The sequence below is a fragment of the Entelurus aequoreus genome, linkage group LG19, assembly GCF_033978785.1.
Source record: "Entelurus aequoreus isolate RoL-2023_Sb linkage group LG19, RoL_Eaeq_v1.1, whole genome shotgun sequence".
NCBI lineage: Eukaryota > Metazoa > Chordata > Actinopteri > Syngnathiformes > Syngnathidae > Entelurus > Entelurus aequoreus.
In genome coordinates this window covers 12,894,742-12,917,137 of record NC_084749.1, presented here as the reverse complement: position 1 = coordinate 12,917,137, position 22,396 = coordinate 12,894,742, and the positions used below count along the sequence as shown (strand labels likewise).

General features: G+C 39.0%; 2 protein-coding genes across 2 annotated transcripts in view; both read left to right on the top strand.

Annotated features, from left to right (window-relative positions):
* Positions 1 to 15,381, top strand: part of bend5 (BEN domain containing 5) — a 30,868-nt gene extending 15,487 nt beyond the window's left edge. The window contains exons 3-6 of the mRNA XM_062027933.1: positions 1,682 to 2,150; positions 5,254 to 5,402; positions 12,890 to 13,103; positions 13,180 to 15,381. Coding sequence (XP_061883917.1) covers positions 1,682 to 2,150; positions 5,254 to 5,402; positions 12,890 to 13,103; positions 13,180 to 13,376 — 1,029 coding nt within the window. The 3' untranslated portion in view covers positions 13,377 to 15,381. The remainder of the gene's footprint in view (positions 1 to 1,681; positions 2,151 to 5,253; positions 5,403 to 12,889; positions 13,104 to 13,179) is intronic.
* Positions 1 to 22,396, top strand: part of agbl4 (AGBL carboxypeptidase 4) — a 923,746-nt gene that overhangs the window by 718,800 nt on the left and 182,550 nt on the right. The gene's annotated exons all lie outside the window — the stretch shown is intronic.

Here is a 22,396-nt window from a genome sequence, read left to right as displayed (position 1 = left end):
AATAAGTCACCCAATTTTTTGGGGTAAAAATACAAAATATACAATATTTTTCCCAAAAAGATTTTCAAAGTGGAATATTTGATGTGAAGTAATTTGATCCCTAAATAGGTCAATAATTCATAGCAAAATTGAATTTAATTATTATTATTATTATTATTTTTAGCAAAGGCAGGTGTTTTTTAATTCCACAAAAATTTTTGGGGATCCAAAAGTGCCCCACTCATAAAATGGTTATGCTTTTTATTTTTTTACATTCAACACTTAAATCTCTATATCAGCTTCAGATAATATATAGTGTAATTAGTTTAGTATATTTATAATAGCAGTCAATATAATAATTAGTATAATTAGTATTAGAATATAATTTGTATGTATTTAAAAAAAATCTTTTTCACATTTTTCGTGTTTTTTTTGTTTGTTGTATTTGTGTCCTTTTTGTCCTTAAATCAGTCAATAATTTATAGCAACATTGATTTTGACTCATTATTTTTTGAAAAATTATTTAAAAAATCGTGTTATTAGAGTCAACAATGCAACTTTTTTTCTCGTTGCATTTCACCTATTTGCTCTTTTATTCCACGTTTTAATGTTTAAAAAAAAAAAAAAAGGTTTTAGTATTTTTAGAATGATGTGCCGCGGGCCGGTAAAACATGAGCTGCAGATAGTATATATCTGTATCATGAATCAATTTAAGTGGACCCCAACTTAAACAAGTTGAAAAACTCATTCAGGTGTTACCATTTAGTGGTCAATTGTATGGAATATGTACTTCACTGTGCAACCTACTAATAAAAGTCTCAATCAATGAATGCGGGCCGCAAATCGCCCCTGGGCCACACTTTGGACACCCCTGATGTAGATGGTCATATCTGCTGTAAATATTTAATTTACAAGAGAAAAGGGTTAGATACTTCTCTTGTTGACTTATTTGTATTTGACTTTATTAAATGGGTAGAATTTTTTTTTTTAAACAAAACAACTTTCTTTTAAGTACTACATACATTTGTCAGAGCTGTTGTCTATTTTATGGAGGAATGTAGTTAATCATAGAACTGGCACCCAATGTTACTATAAAGTATTGATTTTGAATTGAGAATTGTTTTGAATCGAGAATTGATTCTTAATAGAATCGTTAGCCCTAAGAATCGAATCAAATTTAAGGTGCCAAAAATTCAAAGCCCTACTGACATTATCTATTGCCATAATAGATGGACATGCTTGATTTATTTTAGGTTTTATTTAATTAACATGACCTCGGCTTTTAACCGCTAGCTGCGGCTAATTGCAAATAATAGGACGGCCAACGTTCACGCGGGTCACCGGTCACGATAACGTCAGTAATTAGTTTGAAATGGAAGATTTGCTAACCTGTCGGGAGTCGTAATAAAGGCCAGTGTGTCGATTTTTATGATGACAAACTCCCCGACTTCTTGACCACCACGTTGTATGTAGCACTTTATGCACACAGGCCAATCCACATCCTTGGACTGTCATTACATTTGAAGGTGAAGTACCTTCAAACAGCACTTTTGCCTCTTATAATTTTAGCAATACTTAGGTCATGTAGCTATGAGGGTGCTGTGGTAGATACTGTAAGTATCGTATTTGGACACTCAAAAAAGCAACTTATGACAACTCTATCATGCATAAATCAGAAAATGGAAATAGTTTTCTTCCGCAGGCCCCATCTCAGGACCGAGGACGCCCTGTGTCCAACTCCTCCAAAAGTTTGGCAGCCGTAGTAGCTCGCCTGGAGAGAAACGCGGCGAGCTCGTGCATGGAGGGCGAAGAGGATCTAGATGAGGACCGACTGGCGGAGGAGGGAGATGATGCGGACGACGAAGATGAAGATATGGAGGCAGAGCATCACCAGCCGCCACATCAGCAGCCGCAACAGCAGCACCTGGAGGTGAACTCGGACGTGGCCGCGGCGGTCGTTCCCCGCGTCCTGTACGAGGAGCTGGTCCTGAGCTACAGGCAGCAGGAGGAGGAGATGTGCAGGCTGCAGCAGGACTTGGAGAGGACGCGTCGGCAGCTGCTGCAGCAGACCAAGAAGCTCAAAGAGTATAGCAGCTTGCTGACGGAAGTCAAAGAGCTGAGGGACTTCAATCGACGGCTGCAGGACGTTCTTCTCATGAGGCTGGGCAGCGGTAAGTCATCAGGCGTGCACACACACACACACACACACACACACACACACGGTTGTAACTCATCTGATCATACAGATCACAAGTCAGTGGTTTTTCACCGCCCTTTTTGGCTTTATAACTGAAATTACTAGGTGAGCCTGGGAGGTGAGTCTCTTCACATTAAGACACGTTACTTTGTTGTTGTCATATTTTATTATCAATAGAGATGTCTGATAATATCGGCCGATAAATGCTTTAAAATGTAATATCGGAAATTATCGGTATCTGTTTCAAAAAGTAAAATTTATGACTTTTTAAAATGCCGCTGTATGGAGTGGTACACGGACGTAGGGAGAAGTACAAAGCAGTTGCTCTGTACTTCCGAGACTCCCAAATTTCAGTGCCCCTCCCAAAAATCTCCCGGGGCAACCGTTCTCCCGAATTTCTCCCGGTTTCCACCCAGACAACAATATTGGGGGCGTGCCTTAAAGGCACTGCCTTTGCGTGCCGGCCCAATCACATAATATCTACGGCTTTTCACACACACAAGTGAATGCAAGGCATAATTGGTCAACAACCATACAGGTCACACTGAGGGTGACCGTATAAACAACTTTCACACTGTTACAAATATGCGGCACACTGTGAACCCACACCAAACAAGAATGACAAACACATTTCGGGAGAACATACACCCCGTAACACAACATAAACACAACAAAACAAATAGCCAGAACCCCTTGCAGCACTAACTCTTCCAGGACGCTACAATATACACCCCAACCCCGCCCACCTCAACCTCCTCATGCTCTCTCAGGGAGAGCATGTCCCAAATTCCAAGCTGCTGTTTTGAGGCATGTTAAATAAAATAATGCACTTTGTGACTTCCAATAATAAATATGGCAGTGCCATGTTGGCACTTTTTTCCATAACTTGAGTTGATTTATTTTGGAAAACCTTGTTACATTGTTTAATGCATCCAGCGAGGCATCACAACAAAATTAGGCATAATAATGTGTTAATTCCACGACTGTATATATCAGTATCGGTTGATATCGGAATGGGTAATTAAGAGTTGGACAATATCGGAATATCGGATATGGGCAAAAAAGCCATTATCGGACATCTCTAATTATCAACATTGATTTTGCACTCTTACCACAGGAGATTAGCCATACAATACTTTTATTTAAAAAGTTAAAAACTAAAAAAAAAAAAAAAAGTGTAGGCAGATGAACATGAACCAGGTAATTTAAAACTATAAATATTTGAAGTTTTAAAGAACAAAACCAAACAAAAAGATTATCTGATAAAGAATATGTGACAATGTATGTTTGAAAAGGTATTAAATGGAGGAGGTTCCTTCTTGATTTTTGAAAATAACACTTGTTAGCATTAACTGTAGAAGCCAACATGTCATATTGGTTTGAATAAAAAACAAATTATGCAAGTCAAACATGAAAACAGACTTTAACTTTGTTTCCGTTTGTTTGCTGCATTCAAACATGAAGAATGCTTTCTGGCAAAGTGCTGAATCATCAATAGGGCTGCGAGATATGGCTGAAAACTGTATCAAGTGTTTATCGGTCGATAGTAATAATTATTGATATTTTTATGAGCTGTAAAAACTAAGGACCCGGAGAAAAATATATTGAATGTAAACATTTTTATTTAAGATGTAAGCTTCCTCTGATTATAACCCCTGAGCTATCAAGGCAGAAAGGAAAGGAAATGTCAACACAACCATGGGGGGGGGGAAACTAAATGTAAACAAAATTCTAAAATGACATTGAACACTTAACAATACAATGCAAAAATAAGGAATATGTAAGAAAAAAGTGTAACAAAATAGTGTACAGTAGACCTGGGCAATACATAAATGTTATTGATATATTCAAGTTTTTAGAAAAATTACGATTAAGAAAGATATATATTATCTTCTTTCTCCGGCACACTTTTCTCCCCCACGAGCTTCCGTAAATGGAGGTTCCATTGTATGACGAGTCAGCCCCACTATCGTGTCAGTTCACATCACATAAATCTGCAGCCAGACACCGTGGTATGTTGGAAAACTAATATTTATCCATAAAAATTTTAGGAAGCTGCAGACGCTGTTTGGACCTGTTTTTGTTTTGTCTCGTCATGACTCAAACTGGATTGTCGAGCTTTTTGGTACACAAACCCCGCTTGTGTTTTCCCAGAAAGGGACTTCGCTGGTCAGTCGCTTATAGGCTTTAGAGATGGTGTTGCCAGATGACACGAGAAAAACACGCGTCAGCTCTATGAAAACAAGTTGCCTATAATAAGGGATCATGCACGGGCTTGCCAAAAGCAACAAAGAATCCGCCACAGCATTTGGTCTGCTACCCAAGGTAAATACTAGACAATATTAACACGTCATCCCATAAAACTACTGTAGTACATCCTAATGTATTGATTTTGAAACGGTACTTATGATCTAAAAGTGTGTTTTTCTTTTGAAAAGGCATGTTGAATGATAAATTGTGGTGCTTTGGGAGAGCCAAGCAGCCATTAAATTGATATTAATTCATTTCAATACGAGTGTTTTCCGTGACGAACTTTGTCACGGAACAAATTTATCTTAAATTGAAGCACCACTGTATTGTAAATAATACAGCATAGCTGTATATCCAATATTGTTAGTTGAGTGCAGAGCGAGCAGCAGTGTACAAAATGCACTTTTGCCAGATGTTGTCACTTCAGCCCACACTGCAAATCTGTACCAAGAAGCCACGGTCACTCGCTAGACTATTTAATGGACAGGCGGAAGATTAGAGCACCCCGGGGTGTCTTTGTATGCAAGATGGAGTGAGCTGTCTGATATTAAAAGTCATCAGCTACATTGGAGCTTAACATGGCCAGCCACCAAGCCAGCTTAGCCACTGGGCTAAAATAACCTCCTGTCCCGAGGCACAGGCCAGTCCAGGCTGAGCCAGACAAACATTCGGGCGCTTGTCCAGTGCCTCAAAACTGGAAACCACATGTCAGAATGCCTCCTGTGCAACCGGTTGTTTACAGCTTCAAAGTACTCCTTGTTTTTGTTAAAAAAGTGAGCTTTGTTTTAAGAAATGTCTTGCGTGCTGTCCTTTATTGTCCTCTCTAGAGCCGATGCACGACAATGGGACTCAGACAATCAAGGCTGAAGTGGTTGAACCCATTGTTGAGGCCCAGGAAACCTTCCGAGAAGAAGCCAACACCAGTTCCAGCTACTCACCCTCTCCTAGAACAGTCTACACCTGCAACGATGGCAAGGTCAGCCTCTCTTTGTCTTACTACCTCTGCTTTTCAAAACCATACATTATGGTGTTTTTCAATTGTTTGTTGGCATTCATTGAATGTATACCAATTGGTGTTAGTCCGTGGAACTCATTTCCTTATTTGAAACAATACTGATTTAACTGGCGTACATAAAACCAAATTAACAAGGACCTCCTCTCTGTTAAAAGCCTTACTTCAAACTAGAGATGTCCGATAATATCGGACTGCCGATATTATCGGCCGATAAATGCTTTAAAATGTAATATCGGAAATTATCGGTATCGGTTTCAGTGTTTCCCATAAACTGCCAAGATACCTGTGGCGGTGGGGGCGTGGCTATGGGCGTGGTCACCATGACATTATCAAGTAATTTACATAATTTACTACAATGATTTGATTTTCTCTAAAAAGGCTAAAAAAATGTATACTTACTAATTAATAATAACAGTTTTGTTTTAAACGTCCATCCATCCATTTTACAATATAATTACAACACTTTATGTACATATTTATATACAGATTTGAACAATAAGTTATTCACTGAAATATATTTATTAATTGTGGTTCTTAAAAAAAATATATCTTATAAAATATAAAAGCTAAAATGTCTCAAAGCTCTGCCCCTTTAATTAGTGCATATTAAATAATTTAACTTTAGCCTACTACTACAACCATATTATTTACCAGCAACATAAAGTGAAACAGAGGCAGAGGTGTCCTGCCACAGTCAGTAACAAATAAACAGAAAACAGTAGTGGTGAGACACAGAGCTTCATCAAACATCTGATCCACTGAACAAAGAGCTCCAAAAATCTTGAACTTTAGACTGCCATCAGTTTTACTCCCTACACTTAACCATGTGTTTCCTACTACCTGCAGACTTTGCACCCTTTGTTATATACACATGTTGTGTTTCTAATATAAATACATTTAATAAAGTCAAATACAAATAAGGCAACAAGAGAAGTATCCTACACTTCTCTTTTGTAAAGTAAATCTGAACAGCCGATATGGGCATCTACATCAACTATATGATTTGCCTGAGAAGTTGGAGAGGACAAAAAAAAAAAAAATTATTTTAATTTTTTTTATTTGTGGCGGACGTAATTCTTTCGTGGCGGGCCGCCACAAATAAATGAATGTGTGGGAAACCCTGGGTTTTAAAAAGTAAAATGTATGACTTTTTAAAACGCCGCTGCACGGAGTGGTACACGGACGTAGGGAGAAGTACAGAGCAGTTGCGTCTCCCAGTCATACTTGCCAACCCTCCCGATTTTCCCGGGAGACTCCCGAATTTCAGTGCCCCTCCCGAAAATCTCCCGGGGCAACCATTCTCCCGAATTTCTCCCGATTTCCACCCAGACAACTATATTGGGGGCGTGCCTTAAAGGCACTGCCTTTGCGTGCCGGCCCGGTCACATAATATCTACAGCTTTTCACACACACACACAAGTGAATGCAAGGCATTCTTGGTCAACAGCCATACAGGTCACACTGAGGGTGACCGTATAAACAACTTCAACACTGTTACAAATATGCGCCACACTGTGAACCCACACAAAACAAGAATGACAAACACATTTCGGGAGAACATCCACACTGTAACACAACATAAACACAACAGAACAAATACCCAGAACCCCTTGCAGCACCAACTCTTCTGGGACGCTACAATATACACCCCCTGTCATCCCCTATCCTCACCTCAACCTCCTCATGCTCTCTCAGGGAGAGCATGTCCCAAATTCCAAGCTGCTGTTTTGAGGCGTGTTAAAAAAAATAATGCACTTTGTGACTTCCAATAATAAATATGGCTGTGCCATGTTGGCACTTTTTTCCAAAACTTGAGTTGATTTATTTTGGAAAACCTTGTTACATTGTTTAATGCATCCAGCGGGGCATCACAACAAAACTAGGCATAATAATGTGTTAATTCCACGACTGTATATATCGGTATCGGTTGATATCGGAATCGGTAATTAAGAGTTGGACAATATCGGAAATCGGCAAAAAAAGCCATTATCGGACATCTCTATAAAAAAGTATTTATGAATGAATTAGTCCTCTTTGTTGTCTGTAAGCACATGCCTAAAATAACTTAAGCTGCATTTAGAAGTCGATTAAAAAAAATTAGAGCCATTAACGCTTTATCATCAGACTAGTCGACTAATTATTGTAGTAGACGTTGAGGAATCGACTCTAAATAATCGTTAGTTGCGGCCCTTGGGGATCGGTCCTTCCCCTCTACCCAGCTCTAGTTGGAGCTCTGGCAGGTCTACACGAGAGAAGCTTCTTATGGTTCCCGCATTAAAGCATTAGAGTTGACTATAATGTAAGCAGCATCCTGTCTCCGCTGACAGGGCTGCACGTGGTACTACAAGCTGTGGGACCTGCAGACACCTCAAGCGTGAAGAACTCTTGCAAATTAGAGCTCTCCCACTACAGGGACCACATATTAATAATTTGCACTAGAGAAATGCAATGATTGACGGGTTAGCCTCAGCGAGCGGCGTGGAAAGGCACGAAGAAAGGACGAGGAGCCGGCTCGGAGAAATAAAGACAGGAAACTGAGGGAGAATGAAAACAATCTTTCCTTACTGCAGGGCCGTAGAAAGCCTCTGGCGTGGGGCCTAAAGCACATTAGCCGCACAGGGAAAATCCTTTTTGGACTCCAGCCTAAAGACTTTAGAGCGATGAGAGCGCTGAGAGAAAGCAAGTCAGATATGGCCCCTGCTGCGTCTGCCCACCTAAATGACCAAAGCACACCGCTGGGCCGGCGATCGGCTTGGAGTGCTCGGTACGAGCTTATGCAACGTCCTGTGGAGAGATACATGCTAAGTTCATGGTGGAAATAATCCAAACTACAAGCAGCCAGTGGCCTGAGTTTACTCTTTTATCCTTGTCGGGGAAAGTGGTGCTCCTTGGGATTAGCTGTTTGGTTTAAGGATGTCTTCCACCATGGTTAGCTATGATCTGCCTGCTTTCTCCCCTTTTGGCTCGCCGGATTAGTCTGAGGTCACCTCGCACTAATGGGTTAATGGGCGTGAGGGTTCATGCCAATGGATTTCCAGTGGAAATGAGTTCCTAAATATAATGCCAAATTAGGTTGACAGTTGTCATGGCACTCACTTATGCTGCCTTCTCGTGTGTGGTGTTGGTTGCTATGAGTCACTATTTAATTATCTGTTTGAATTGTGACCTTTAATTAAAAAGCCTTTTTATAGCCAACCAGAAGTATTTGCTGAAACAACACTCAACATAATCTATTTGGACTACCGGTGAAGTAGAATTACTTATCAAACTTTGTGGGGAACTGCCCATTTTTGGAATGTTGCTTATCATTCACTATCTCTATGTTTTTTTTATGCATTCTAATTTGTAAAGTACACTGTGGCTAACAATGTAGCTAATGGGGGTAAACTATTGCGCTAATAATGCCCTCTAAAAATCAACCTAAACCTGCCAACAAAACTCCATTTACATTGTGTTGCCTGGATATTAAAAACCTCTAAAGGTTTAGTGGCCACATGCGTGGACAGCACCTTTTAGCTCTTATTTCCAAAATTGTGTACACTACGGAATTGGGGTCTTATGGCCGCTTATGTGGACACTTATACTGCCATCTGGTGGTGTCAGAAGAGTATAACATACAATGGAATTTGGGAAAAAAAAGTGTAAAAATAAGAATTAGCATGTCACTACACATGAAGTACACGTTTGTGTACTTATGGACTAAGTACATCATATAAAAAGATGATTCTTAGTTTTTATTCTAATTAGGGTCTAATAAGCCCAAATACCGTATTTCCTTGAATTGGCGCCAGGAATATGGTATTCGCATGCCTAGAATTACAGCCGGGTCAAACTCGTTTCGCAAATTAATTAGCGCATGCTTGGCACTTCCGCCGGGTCAAATATGAGTCATTAAATGACTCCCGCCTCCTGGTGGTAGAGGGCGCTAGTGATCCTTCTTGCGACTGCTGGTACTGCAGAAGAAGACAACACGCAGCAAGAGTGCGCAGCCATTGTTTTTAACATGGAGGATTACATATCTAAAATAAAACAGTTTTCTAAACTGGACTTTCAATCGAAGCAGGAGGTAATACTTAAAAGGAAAATCTCCATCGAGACAGAGAGACTTTTAAAACTGAAGAAAGATAAGGAAGACTTATATATCGATGCTTTTCTTCAAAAGGAGCTGGCATGGACTCATTTATACCTAAAGGTAAGACCATAATAACGTTTTTTTTAATTAAATGTGCTTTTCATGATAAGGTAAGCGCCGGAGTGAGAAGAGGTTTTAAAATAATTAGCGCATGCATGGCCATCTCGCAGGCTTCTGGTAAGCGCCGGAGTGACAGGAGGTTTTAAATTAATTAGCGCCCCTGCGGCTATTCAAGGAAATACGGTAGCAAAGAGAAGAAAAAAAAAGCATGTAAACAAACAGCTTGGGCCTTAAGAGGTTAATTATTATTATTAGCGATATTGTTGTTCTAAGCACTAACGCAGAGGACCTACTTTTAGCGGTGCCGTGATAACAGAGATGTAACTAGCTTATGCAGCTATTGACATATTGAGCCGGTGAGCTGCTGCATTGCCTCAGAACTGGTGATAGTTAATTATAGATTATAAATCATGCTTCTCCCCTGTATAATAGCAGGTTGGTCAGCCTTGACATTCATCTTATAGACCCGAAAAGACGCTTGTTTTATTTTAAATCTTTTTTTTTTAATCTTCATAAGGCTTATGATTTAATTATTCATCTAAACGGGAAGATATAAACATCCCATCAGTCGGCATGCCAGTGAGAGCAGACATTGTACACTAAGTGATTGTTTTATCATATTCATAGTTTGTATTTCTTGTTTAGCACTTAGCATTAATGCTACTTGCTAGGTCCGCTTATCACTTAGCTTCTAAAACCTCTGGCTCATTCTCCGTATGCTCGGGCTCAAAATTACACGGCTCTGGATCATCATTTGTACCAAAGTGGTAGTCAGTCTCTCTCATGAAGTCTGTTATGATTAGTAATGATGTTTTTGAAAGAAATAGCAAACTTTATTGATGCGTCTGTAAAATTAATGCTCAGCCGTCATGCTCAGTGGCCTAGTGGTTAGAATGTCCGCCCTGAGATCGGTAGGTTGTGAGTTCAAACCCCGGCCGAGTCATACCAAAGACTATAAGACCCATTACCTCCCTGCTTGGCACTCAGCATCAAGGGTTGGAATTGGGGGTTAAATCACCAAAAATGATTCCCGGGCGTGGCCACCGCTGCTGCCCACTGCTCCCCTCACCTCCCAGGGGGTGATCAAGGGTGATGGGTCAAATGCAGAGAGTCGTTTCGCCACACCTAGTGTGTGTGTGTGACAATCATTGGTACTTGAACTTAAACTTTACAATGACCAAAATATGTAAAAATGACATTATAAATGTGTCTGTTACTATAATACATATAAACTTATAGCTTGTGTATTAAAGGTTGATGAAGGTTTTTGGATATTTTTAGAGCGAATATTATTAGCTCCATGCTTAGCTGACTTCTGCGCGCATTTATTTATGAGTCAGAAAGCATAAAAAAGGGTGTGGTTGTCTCCCTTAAGGATTTTGAATAGAGATGTCCCATAATATCGGACTGCCAATATTATCGGCCGATAAATGCTTTAAAATGTAATATCGGAAATTATCGGTATCGGATTCAAAAAGTTAAATTTATGACTTTTTAAAACGCAGCTGTACCGAGTGGTACAAGGATGTAGGGAGAAGTACAGAGCAGTTGCGTCTCCCAGTCATACTTGCCAACCCTCCCGATTTTCCCGGCAGACTCCCGAATTTCAGTGCCCCTCCCGGGGAAACCATTCTCCCGAATTTCTCCCGATTTCCACCCAGACAACTATATTGGGGGCGTGCCTTAAAGGCACTGCCTTTGCGTGCCGGCCCGGTCACGTAATATCTACAGCTTTTCACACACACACAAGTGAATGCAACGCATACTTGGTCAACAGCCATACAGGTCACACTGAGGGTGACCGTATAAACAACTTCAACACTGTTACAAATATGCGCCACACTGTGAACCCACACCAAACAAGAATGACAAACACATTTCGGTAGAACATCCGCACCGTAACACAACATAAACACAACAGAACAAATACCCAGAACCCCTTGCAGCACTAACTCTTCCGGGACGCTACAATATAGACCCCAACCCCGCCCACCTCAACCTCCTCATGCTCTCTCAGGGAGAGCATGTCCCAAATTCCAAGCTGCTGTTTTGAGGCGTGTTTAAAAAAATAATGCACTTTGTGACTTCAATAATAAATATGGCAGTGCATTGTTGGCATTTTTTTCCATAACTTGAGTTGATTTATTTCGGAAAACCTTGTTACATTGTTTAATGCATCCTGCGGGGCATCACAACAAAATTAGGCACAATAATGTGTTAATTCCACGACTGTATATATCGGTATCGGTTGATGTCGGAATCGGTAATTAAGAGTTGGACAATATCGGGATATCGGCAAAAAAGCCATTATCGGACATCTCTAACTTTGAATGATGCGCAAAACTCCAGAAAAAGTTCAGTTCCCCTTTAAATGAAGTGTAATTTCAGCCACCTGATGGCACCACCTTTTATTTTTCCTTCTGCTGAAGAAGACTGCACATCTGGAGCAAATGCTACTAATTCAGGAAATGTGTTGTTATTAAAAAAAAAAAAGGTAAAAATTAGGGATGTCCGATAATGGCTTTTTGCCGATATCCGATATTCCGATATTGTCCAACTCTTTAATTACCGATACCGATATCAACCGATATATGCAGTCGTGGAATTAACACATTGTTATGCCTAATTTGGACAACCAGGTATGGTGAAGATAAGGTACTTTTGAAAAAAATTAGTAAAATAAGATAAATAAATTAAAAACATTTTCTTGAATAAAAAAGAAAGTACAACAATATAAAAACAGTTACATAGAAACTAGTAATGAATGAAAATTTGTAAAATTAACTGTTAAAGGTTAGTACTATTAGTGGACCAGCAGCACGCACAATCATGTGTGCTTACGGACTGTATCCCTTGCAGACTGTATTGATATATATTGATATATAATGTAGGAACCAGAATATTAATAACAGAAAGAAACAACCCTTTTGTGTGAATGAGTGTAAATGGGGGAGGGAGGTTTTTTGGGTTGGTGAACTAATTGTAAGTGTATCTTGTGTTTTTTATGTTGATTTAATTTTTTTTTTTAAAAACGATACCGATAATAAAAAAAAACGAAACCGATAATTTCCGATATTACATTTTAACGCATATATCGGCCGATAATATCGGCAGGCCGATATTATCGGACATCTCTAGTAAAAATGAAATGAATGAACCATTTTTTCTAAGTCTCGTACTGAAGCTGGACAGGTAAGTGGTAAAAGCTCCTGTAGTATTGTTCTAGTGTTGTCGTTGACACCTGTACCTCACACAGGTACACCTCGGGGGCGGGATCTGGGTGGAGGAGGAGAAGTGGCACCAGCTCCAGCGCACCCAGGGCGACTCCAAGTTCACAAAGAACCTGGCGGTCATGATCTGGGGCACGGAAACCCTGAAAAACCGCAGCGTCACCGGCGTGGCCACCAAAAAGAAGAAAGACGCCCTTCCCAAACCTCCGCTCTCACCGAGCAAGCTAAAAATAGTCCGAGGTAAGTGGACTTCTACCCGTCGGTCCGCTTTTAGTCGTGAAGCCCGACCGCTCACATTGTGTCGTGTCTCTCCCAGAGTGTCTCTATGACCGAGTGTCCCAAGAGACCGCGGACAGTGCAGAGATCACACAGAGATTGTCCAAAGTGAACAAATACATTTGTGAGAAGATCATGGACATCAACAAGTCCATCAAGAACGAGGAGCGACGGGAGTCCAAGCTGCTTATCAGACAGACAGTCAAGATGGAGAACTTTACCTACGACGGCATGTAAAGATGTCACACCAGCGTCCTCCCCGTCACATGGTCCGAGGTTACGGATCAGGGTGCTCTGAGGCTGATCATCACAGTCTCTGCATCTTTGACTCATTTGATCGGTTATGACCCCCCCCTTTCAAGCCAACACCTTCCTCCAGTCTGCCTATTCGGTTCCAGACAGCTTTACCCACCAACACAGTGTGAGTGTTTTGTTTCGGGTAAGCTTTACCACGGTATCGGTACCAAGATATGTTGAAAAAGATTGTGAAATTCATGTATTGTTCTGTGTCAGAACATTATTCTGAGTCTTCTACGCTTTTAAAAAGTACAAGTTGATTCCCCTGTATCAAAGGATTCCGACGCCGTAGACGTGTCAGAACCTTGTTTGCGGTTGGTACTGAGTTGATCTTAAAGAATTAAGTCTTAACTGCAGAGACACTGTTGCTGAAAGAGATTGTAGTGGCCGTGACTTAGGAGTCATTTTATAGAAGCTTCTAAAGAGAGTTTAGTCGGATTTGCACAAAATTGTACTTAAACTGATGTTTTTAAGGGTTACTTAGGGGGAAATTACCTGAGTAGTACATTCCCTAAAAATATCAGACAGTGGAACCTCCAAAGTGAAACATCTGTGTCGGAGGTTGATTTACAAGTTGTTCCGATTCCAGAACGAATTTTAGGAAAGAGCGTGACGTCAATAAATTACCGTATTTTCCAGACTACGGAGCGCAATTGTATATGAGTCGCACCAACTAAACTTTCAGCGGAAAACTATTTTTTTTCCATACATTAGCCACACTGGACTATAAGCCGCAGATGTACCGTATTTTTCGGATTATAAATCGCAGTTTTTTTCATAGTTTGGCCAGGGGTGCGATTTATACTCTGGAGCGATTTATGTGTGAAAGGATTAACACATTACCGTAAAATATCAAATAATATTATTTATCTCATTCACGTAAGAGACTAGACGTACCGATAGAAGAGGAAGCGGCGCATTGTCTACATTTGGAGTTGGCAGAGTTGTTTAGAAGCGACACAGAGGAATATTTCATGGGATTTAGCGATTAGGAGTGACAGATTGTTTGGTAAACGTATAGCATGTTCTATATGTTATAGTTATTTGAATGACTCTTACCATAATATGTTACGTTAACATACCAGGCACCTTCTCAGTTGGTTATTTATGCCTCATATAACGTACACTTATTCAGCCTATTGTTCACTATTCTTTATTTATTTTAAATTGCCTTTCAAATGTCTATTCTTGGTGTTTGCTTTTATCAAATACATTTCCCCAAAAAATGCGACTTATACTCCAGTGCGACTTATATATGTTTTTTTCCTTCTTTATTATGCATTTTCGGCCGGTGCGACTTATACTCCGGAGCCGGAGTCCGAAAAATACGGTATACGTTGTAAAATTAGTTATTTACACAGAAAAATGTTGTAATGGTTTATTTACATAACCTAATTGTTTCTGAACGGTGCCTGTAACGCGGCAGTAAAACGGCAGATCAAACAAAACAGAAAAGTCATCATCATGGACAACACTGGCTGCGGATGCTAGCTCTCCAATCGGCTGAACAGACTCAATATTTACTGAATTTACTGAGAAATTTATGAAAATGAAACAGTACAAAAAGAATGCCATCGTAAGTTAAAAATACAAACTTTTATTTTTATTAACTACCGTATTTTTCGGACTATAAGTCACAGTTTTTTTCATAGTTTGGCCGGGGGTGCGACTTATACTCAGGAGCGACTTATGTGTGAAATGATTAACACATTAGCGTAAAATATCAAATAATATTATTTAGCTCATTCACGTAAGAGACTAGATGTATAAGATTTCATGGGATTTAGCGATTAGGAGTGACAGATTGTTTGGTAAACGTATAGCATGTTCTATATGTTATAGTTATTTGAATGACTCTTACCATAATATGTTACGTTAACATACCAGGCACGTTCTCAGTTGGTTATTTATGCCTCATATAACGTACACTTATTCAGCCTGTTGTTCACTATTTTAAATTGTCTTTCAAATGTGTATTCTTGGTGTTGGGTTTTATCAAATAAATGTCCCCAAAAAATGCGACTTATACTCCAGTGCGACTTATATATGTTTTTTTCCTTCTTTGTTATGCATTTTCGGCCGGGGCGACTTGAAGTGACTTATAGTCCGAAAAATACGGTATACGTTGTAAAATTAGTTATTTACACAGAAAAATGTTGTAATGGTTTATTTACATAACCTAATTGTTTCTGAACGGTGCATGTAACACGGCAGTAAAACGGCTGATCAAACTGTAGTGGATTGTCCGAAGCTTAAACAGCAACAAAAGTGAGTTTAGTACAAAAAGTTTATTTACCCATAGTCAAAAGTGCAAGTCGGATTGAGCTGTCCCTGCAGACAAACAAAACGTCCTCCGGAGGACACACGGATCAAGCAATCTCTCCGAGTCCTGGTCTCCTGGCCATTTTTATCTGTTTCCCCATGCGTTTATCTGTTTTCCTCGTGCGTCACGGTCTTGTTGTTTTTCGACCTGTCTGTTCCATAACAACCTCGAATCCCTTAGTCATACTTAGACAATCAAAACATTTTGTAGACAGGTTGGCACGACTTCATATTCAACTTTGTCCTACATCTGGTCTATTCAATGGTATAGAATAGAAGAAAAATGAAATGAGCAGACATTCTTAATAGACACGAAATATAGTTCAAAGGTCAGAAATTCTACTACAAAACAAAACAGAAGTCATCATCATGGACAACACTGGCTGCGGATGCTAGCTCTCCAATCGGCTGAACAGACTCAATATTTACTGAGAAATTTATGAAACTGAAACAGTACAAAAAGAATGCCATCGTAAGTTGAAAATACAAACTTTTATTTTTATTAACTACCGTATTTTTCGGACTATAAGTCGCAGTTTTCTTCATAGCTTGGCCGGGGGTGCGACTTATACTCAGGAGCGACTTATGTGTGAAATGATTAACACATTAGCGTAAAATATCAAATAATATTATTTATCTCATTCACGTAAGAGACTAGACGTATAAGATTTCATGGGATTTAGCGATTAGGAGTGACAGATTGTTTGGTAAACGTATAGCATGTTCTATATGTTATAGTTATTTGAATGACTCTTACCATAATATGTTACGTTAACATACCAGGCATGTTGTCAGTTGGTTATTTATGCCTCATATAACGTACACTTATTCAGCCTGTTGTTCACTATTCTTTATTTATTTTAAATTGCCTTTCAAATGTCTATTCTAGGTGTTGGGTTTAATCAAATAAATTTCCCCAAAAAATGCGACTTATACTCCAGTGCGACTTATATATGTTGTTTTCCTTCTTTATTATGCATTTTCGGCCGGTGCGACTTATACTCCGGAGTCGGAGTCCGAAAAATACGGTATACGTTGTATAATTAGTTATTTACACAGAAAAATGTTGTAATGGTTTATTTACATAACCTAATTGTTTCTGAACGGTGCCTGTAACACGGCAGTAAAACGGAAGATCAAACAAAACAGAAAGGTCATCATCATGGACAACACTGGCTGCGGATGCTAGCTCTCCAATCAGCTAAACAGACTCAAAATTTACTGAGAAATTTATGAAACTGAAAAAAAAAAGAATGCCATTGTAAGTTAAAAATACTAACTTTTATTTTTATTAACTATTAACTATATACCTTTTGTTTTCGCCCTCTTTTTCTGCCCTTGTGTGCATTATTATCCTTTCCATCCTTTGTAACTGAGCTACTCTATGGAACAATTTCCCTTGTGGATCAAACGTGTTAGCATATTAGCTAATGCTAAAGACACCAGCTTGATTACATTACGGTACCATGTACAAATATATGCATGGAAATACTCATCAGTAAGTATGAATTGTTTTAGTTACATTGTAAAACGTACAAACCTTGCTTGGAGTGATGAACGACGAAACCGTACGAGTCGAAGCACTATGGAGAACTAGTAGACGGGACGGCACTTATACTTCCGGTTCATGGCACGGAACAGAAGTAAATACTGTAGATTTTCAACCTGCAGTGAGTGAACTGGTCTAAAAGATAAGACAAACATTAATGCACTTGTTCAGTCTTTGTTGGTGTTACTACTATGAAAAATCCATAGATTAGCTACACCTTTATAGGAGCCGCAGGGTTCGAAGCTTGGGAGAAAAGTAGCAGTTTAAAGTTCGGAAAACACAGTAATTCCAGGCTCATATGTTCACGATTATAAAACCTTCAATAAGCTTACGGGCAATGTTTGAAGTAAACTAGGTCTGCAACTATTTTGATAGTCGACTAATTGGATAATGACGCGGAAACATATTCAGTGGCTCTAATCTAGCCATCAGCTTTTAAATTCAGCCGGAGATATTTTTAAACGTGTGCTAACAACAAAGATGATGACTTCATTTAAAAATATTGATTTCCACTCTTAACTGTGCGGCTCATTAGGCTGTTACAAAAACTACTTAATTGTCCGTTTTGAAGCCAGGACGGGCAATTTGCTGATTGAAACAAAAACTTTTTTTTCCCTAATGTTAGACAGTCAAAATAACAGCAAAAAACTAACAAAATGACACTAAAGCTTCCTAAAAAAATTTATTTTGTGTTTTTGATTGATTGATTGAAACTTTTATTAGTAGATTGCACAGTACAGTACATATTCCGTACAATTGACCACTAAATGGTAACACCCCAATAAGTTTTTCAACTTGTTTATATACACTACCGTTCAAAAGTTTGGGGTCACATTGAAATGTCCTTATTTTTGAAGGAAAAGCACTGTACTTTTCAATGAAGATAACTTTAAACTAGTCTTAACTTTAAAGAAATACACTCTATACATTGCTAATGTGGTAAATGACTATTCTAGCTGCAAATGTCTGGTTTTTGGTGCAATATCTACATAGGTGTATAGAGGCCCATTTCCAGCAACTATCGCTCCAGTGTTCTAATGGTACAATGTGTTTGCTCATTGGCTCAGAAGGCTAATTGATGATAAGAAAACCCTTGTGCAATCATGTTCACACATCTGAAAACAGTTTAGCTCGTTACAGAAGCTACAAAACTGACCTTCCTTTGAGCAAATTGAGTTTCTGGAGCATCACATTTGTGGGGTCGATTAAACGCTCAAAATGGCCAGAAAAAGAGAACTTTCATCTGAAACTCGACAGTCTATTCTTGTTCTTAGAAATGAAGGCTATTCCACAAAATTGTTTGGGTGACCCCAAACTTTTGAACGGTAGTGTATATAATCCACGTTAATCAATTCAAGGTAAATTAATAAGTTATAAGTTAATAAGTTTACAAAGTTGCACACGAGTACGGTATATAGACAAATTTTACCTAACGGGCGTTAGTTAAAATGATGGTTAAAGCTATTTTTTGTGTCTGTTGTTAGCTAGCAAGCTAACAAGCTAATAACTATGTTAATAAGGAGAGTTATAGGCCTCCGCTTGAAACGCTCCCACAACACAGACATACTTCCATGAAAAATAAGGTCAGCCTTTAGAAATTGAGCAAGTTATGCGTGTTTAGAGTGACATGTTCCCGTTTTTAACATGTTTTCACTCGCAGAATTCTTACTCGTGGCCGCAACCGATTTTTGTCTACGACTCGTTGCACCTCTAAAGTAAACAAAGTACAGATTTGAAGGTAACCCCTGTTTAATTTATAAAGTAAAACTACTGTGGTGGAATGTCCGAATCTTAGACAGCAACAAAAGTGAATTTAGTACAAAAGTTGTATTTACCCATAATCAAATGGTACAAGGTTGGATTGAATTGCCCTGCAAACAGACAACGTCTCCGGAGACGTTGGATGAATCGAGAATCATGCGAATCATGCCTAGACTTGGTCTACTTGGTTATTTATGTGTTTCTCTCGTGTGTCAAGGTCCAGTTGTTTTGGGCCTGTTTGTTCTGCAACATCCTTGAATCCCTTAGCCATAACAAACTATCAAAACATTTTGTACAATGGTCAGTCCGACCATACGTTCAACTCTAACCCACGTATGCTCTTCCAATGGTACAGAATAGAAAAAAGAGAAACGAGCAGACATTCCACTACTGTCGTGTCCTCCTTAATGCTTTTCAACCTCACTCTCTTTCCGGACTTTGACAGACACAAAATATGGTACAAAGGTCAGGAATTCCACCACACTACTTAACCGGTTAAAGAAATAGATTTGTGGACACATTTAATGTGTCGGACAGATTATTTTTAGTAGTTTTGCAGTAGGTTATGGACTTTTGAGTGATATTTCCCAGAAAGTAGAGATGTCCGATAATATCGGACTGTCGATATTATCGGCCGATAAATGCTTTAAAATGTAATATCGGAAATTATCGGTATCGGTTTCAAAAAGTGAAATGTATGACTTTTTAAAACGCCGCTGTGTACACGGACGTAGGGAGAAGTACAGAGCGCCAATAAACCTTAAACCAGGGGTGTCCAAACTTTTTCCACTGAGGGCCGCATTCTGAAAAATCAAAGCAAGCGGGGGCCATTTTGATATTTTTTATTTTAAAAACCAATACAATATATGTATAAAAAGATACATTTAGGCCTCCACTCAGACTTGATCCCAGGGACCCCAAAGGGTGTTGGTCAAAAAAATATAAAAAATGTGTCATTATTCAGTATTATTATTTTTTATTATTATTCAAGTTTTAAATCTCTAGATCAACATTAGGGCTGTCTGTCAATATAACGGTTTTAAAGATTTAAGTTGTATGCTCTTGTTGTCAAAGAAAACCCAGTTTTTTTTATGGAAAAAATACAAAATATGCAATATTTTCACACAATAAAATTTTTAAGTGGAATATTTGAGATTATATAATAATTGGAGCCTTAAAAAGGTCAATAACTCATAACAACATTGATTTTAATTCATTATTATTTTTTGAGCAATGACACTTAAAAAGAAATCACACTAAAATTATCCAAATAATTATAGTGTTAAAAGATAAATTCTATTTTTTTTTACTGTTTACTTTTAACACAATAATCTCGAGATCAACTTCAGATGTATCCGTCAATTATACGTTTTATTGTTGTTTATGTTTTTCGTTTGTTCGTTTTAGGCCCTTCTTTATAAAAAAAAGCTCAGTTTTTTTATATGGCAAACACAAAATATGCAACATTTTCCCCCAAAATATCTCAGATGTGACGTAATTGGAGCCTTGAATAGGTCAATAATTCATAATGACATTGAAGAAAGAAACAGCCTGCATGGCAGCTTTGTGTTATTAGAGTAAACATTGCGACATTTTCTTCTTACATTTCACCTGTTTGCTCTTTTATACCACTTATCATGTTTTTAATTGTTTTCAATCGTATTTTTAAAATGTGCCGTGGGGCCGTTAAAAAAATGACCTGCGGGCCACAAATGGCCCCCGGGGCCGCACTTTGGACACACTGCCTTTGCGTGCCGGCCCAGTCACATAATACCTACGGCTTTTCACACATGCAAGTGAATGCAAAGCATACTTGGTCAACAGCCATACAGGCCACACTGAGGGTGGCCGTATAAACAACTTTAACACTGTTACAAATATGCGCCACACTGTGAACCCACACCAAACAAGAATGACAAACACATTTCGGGAGAACTTCCGCACCGTAACACAACAGAACAAACACCCAGAACCCCTTGCAGCACTAACTCTTCCGGGACGCTACAATATACACACCCCGCTTTGTGACTTCAATAATAAATATGGCAGTGCCATGTTGGCATTTTTTTCCATAACTTGAGTTGATTTATTTTGGAAAACCTTGTTACATTGTTTAATGCATCACAACAAAATTAGGCATGATAATGTGTTAATTCCACGACTGCATATATCGGTATCGGTTGATATCGGAATCGGTAATTAAGAGTTGGACAATATCGGGATATCGGCAAAAAAGCCATTATCGGACATTTCTACCAGAAAGTATTGGTATAAATCCAATTTTTTTAACTTTGGAGGTTCCACTTAATGAATTGTCATATAGACCATGTTAATGGATCGTGATCTTTTTGCACAAGTTCCTCCTAGTGTTCCGGCTTGCCTTTAAAAGGCGTCCAGAGTTTAATGGAGAGTTATTTTGTCGCCATTGTACATTGAAGCACATGGAAACCTGTGGCTGTGCTAAAGCTGCCATGGCAGACAGTGTGACTGTTGAACATGTAATCGGGGGAACAGGAAAGGCCTTAAATGGATTTGGCAATCACCAGGGCCACGGCGCGCCCTCGGGTTTTCTAGCGAGCTGTGATTGTAGTCGAAGCTGAAGTCTGGAGACTCGGCCTGCACTTTGCTGTGAGAATGTAGAGCTGTCTGTAGGTAGTGTTATCAGTGTGGTACTATTATGTGTGTGCGCGTGTGGTGCTTCAGAGAAGGTGTGTGGGTAAAGCTGTCTGAGGTGATGCTGGTGGTATGTTGGGGTCCTCCTCAACACTACAATAACCCTCTGTAGCAGGGGTCTCCAAACTTTTTCACTCGGGGGGCCACATTGGGTTAAAACAATTTTGGCTGGTGTGTGTGTGTGTGTGTGTGTGTGTGTGTGTGTGTGTGTGTGTGTGTGTGTGTGTGTGTGTGTGTGTGTGTGTGTGTGTGTGTGTGTGTGTGTGTGTGTGTGTGTGTGTGTGTGTGTGTGTGTGTGTGTGTGTGTGTGTGTGGATATATACACACACAAATATAGATATATGTGTGTGTGTATATATGTATGTGTGCGTGTATGTGCATATATGTATGTATGTGTAAATATATATATATATATATATATATATAAATTAGGGCTGCAACTAACGATTAATTTGATCATCGATTAATCTGACGATTATTACTTCGATTACTCGATTAATAATCGGATAAAAGAGACAAACTAAATTTCTATCCTTTCCAGTATTTTATTGAAAAAAATCAGCATACTGACACCATACTTATTTTGATTATTGTTTCTCAGCTGTTTGTACATGTTGCAGTTAATAAATAAAGGTTTATTTTAAAAAATAAAAAT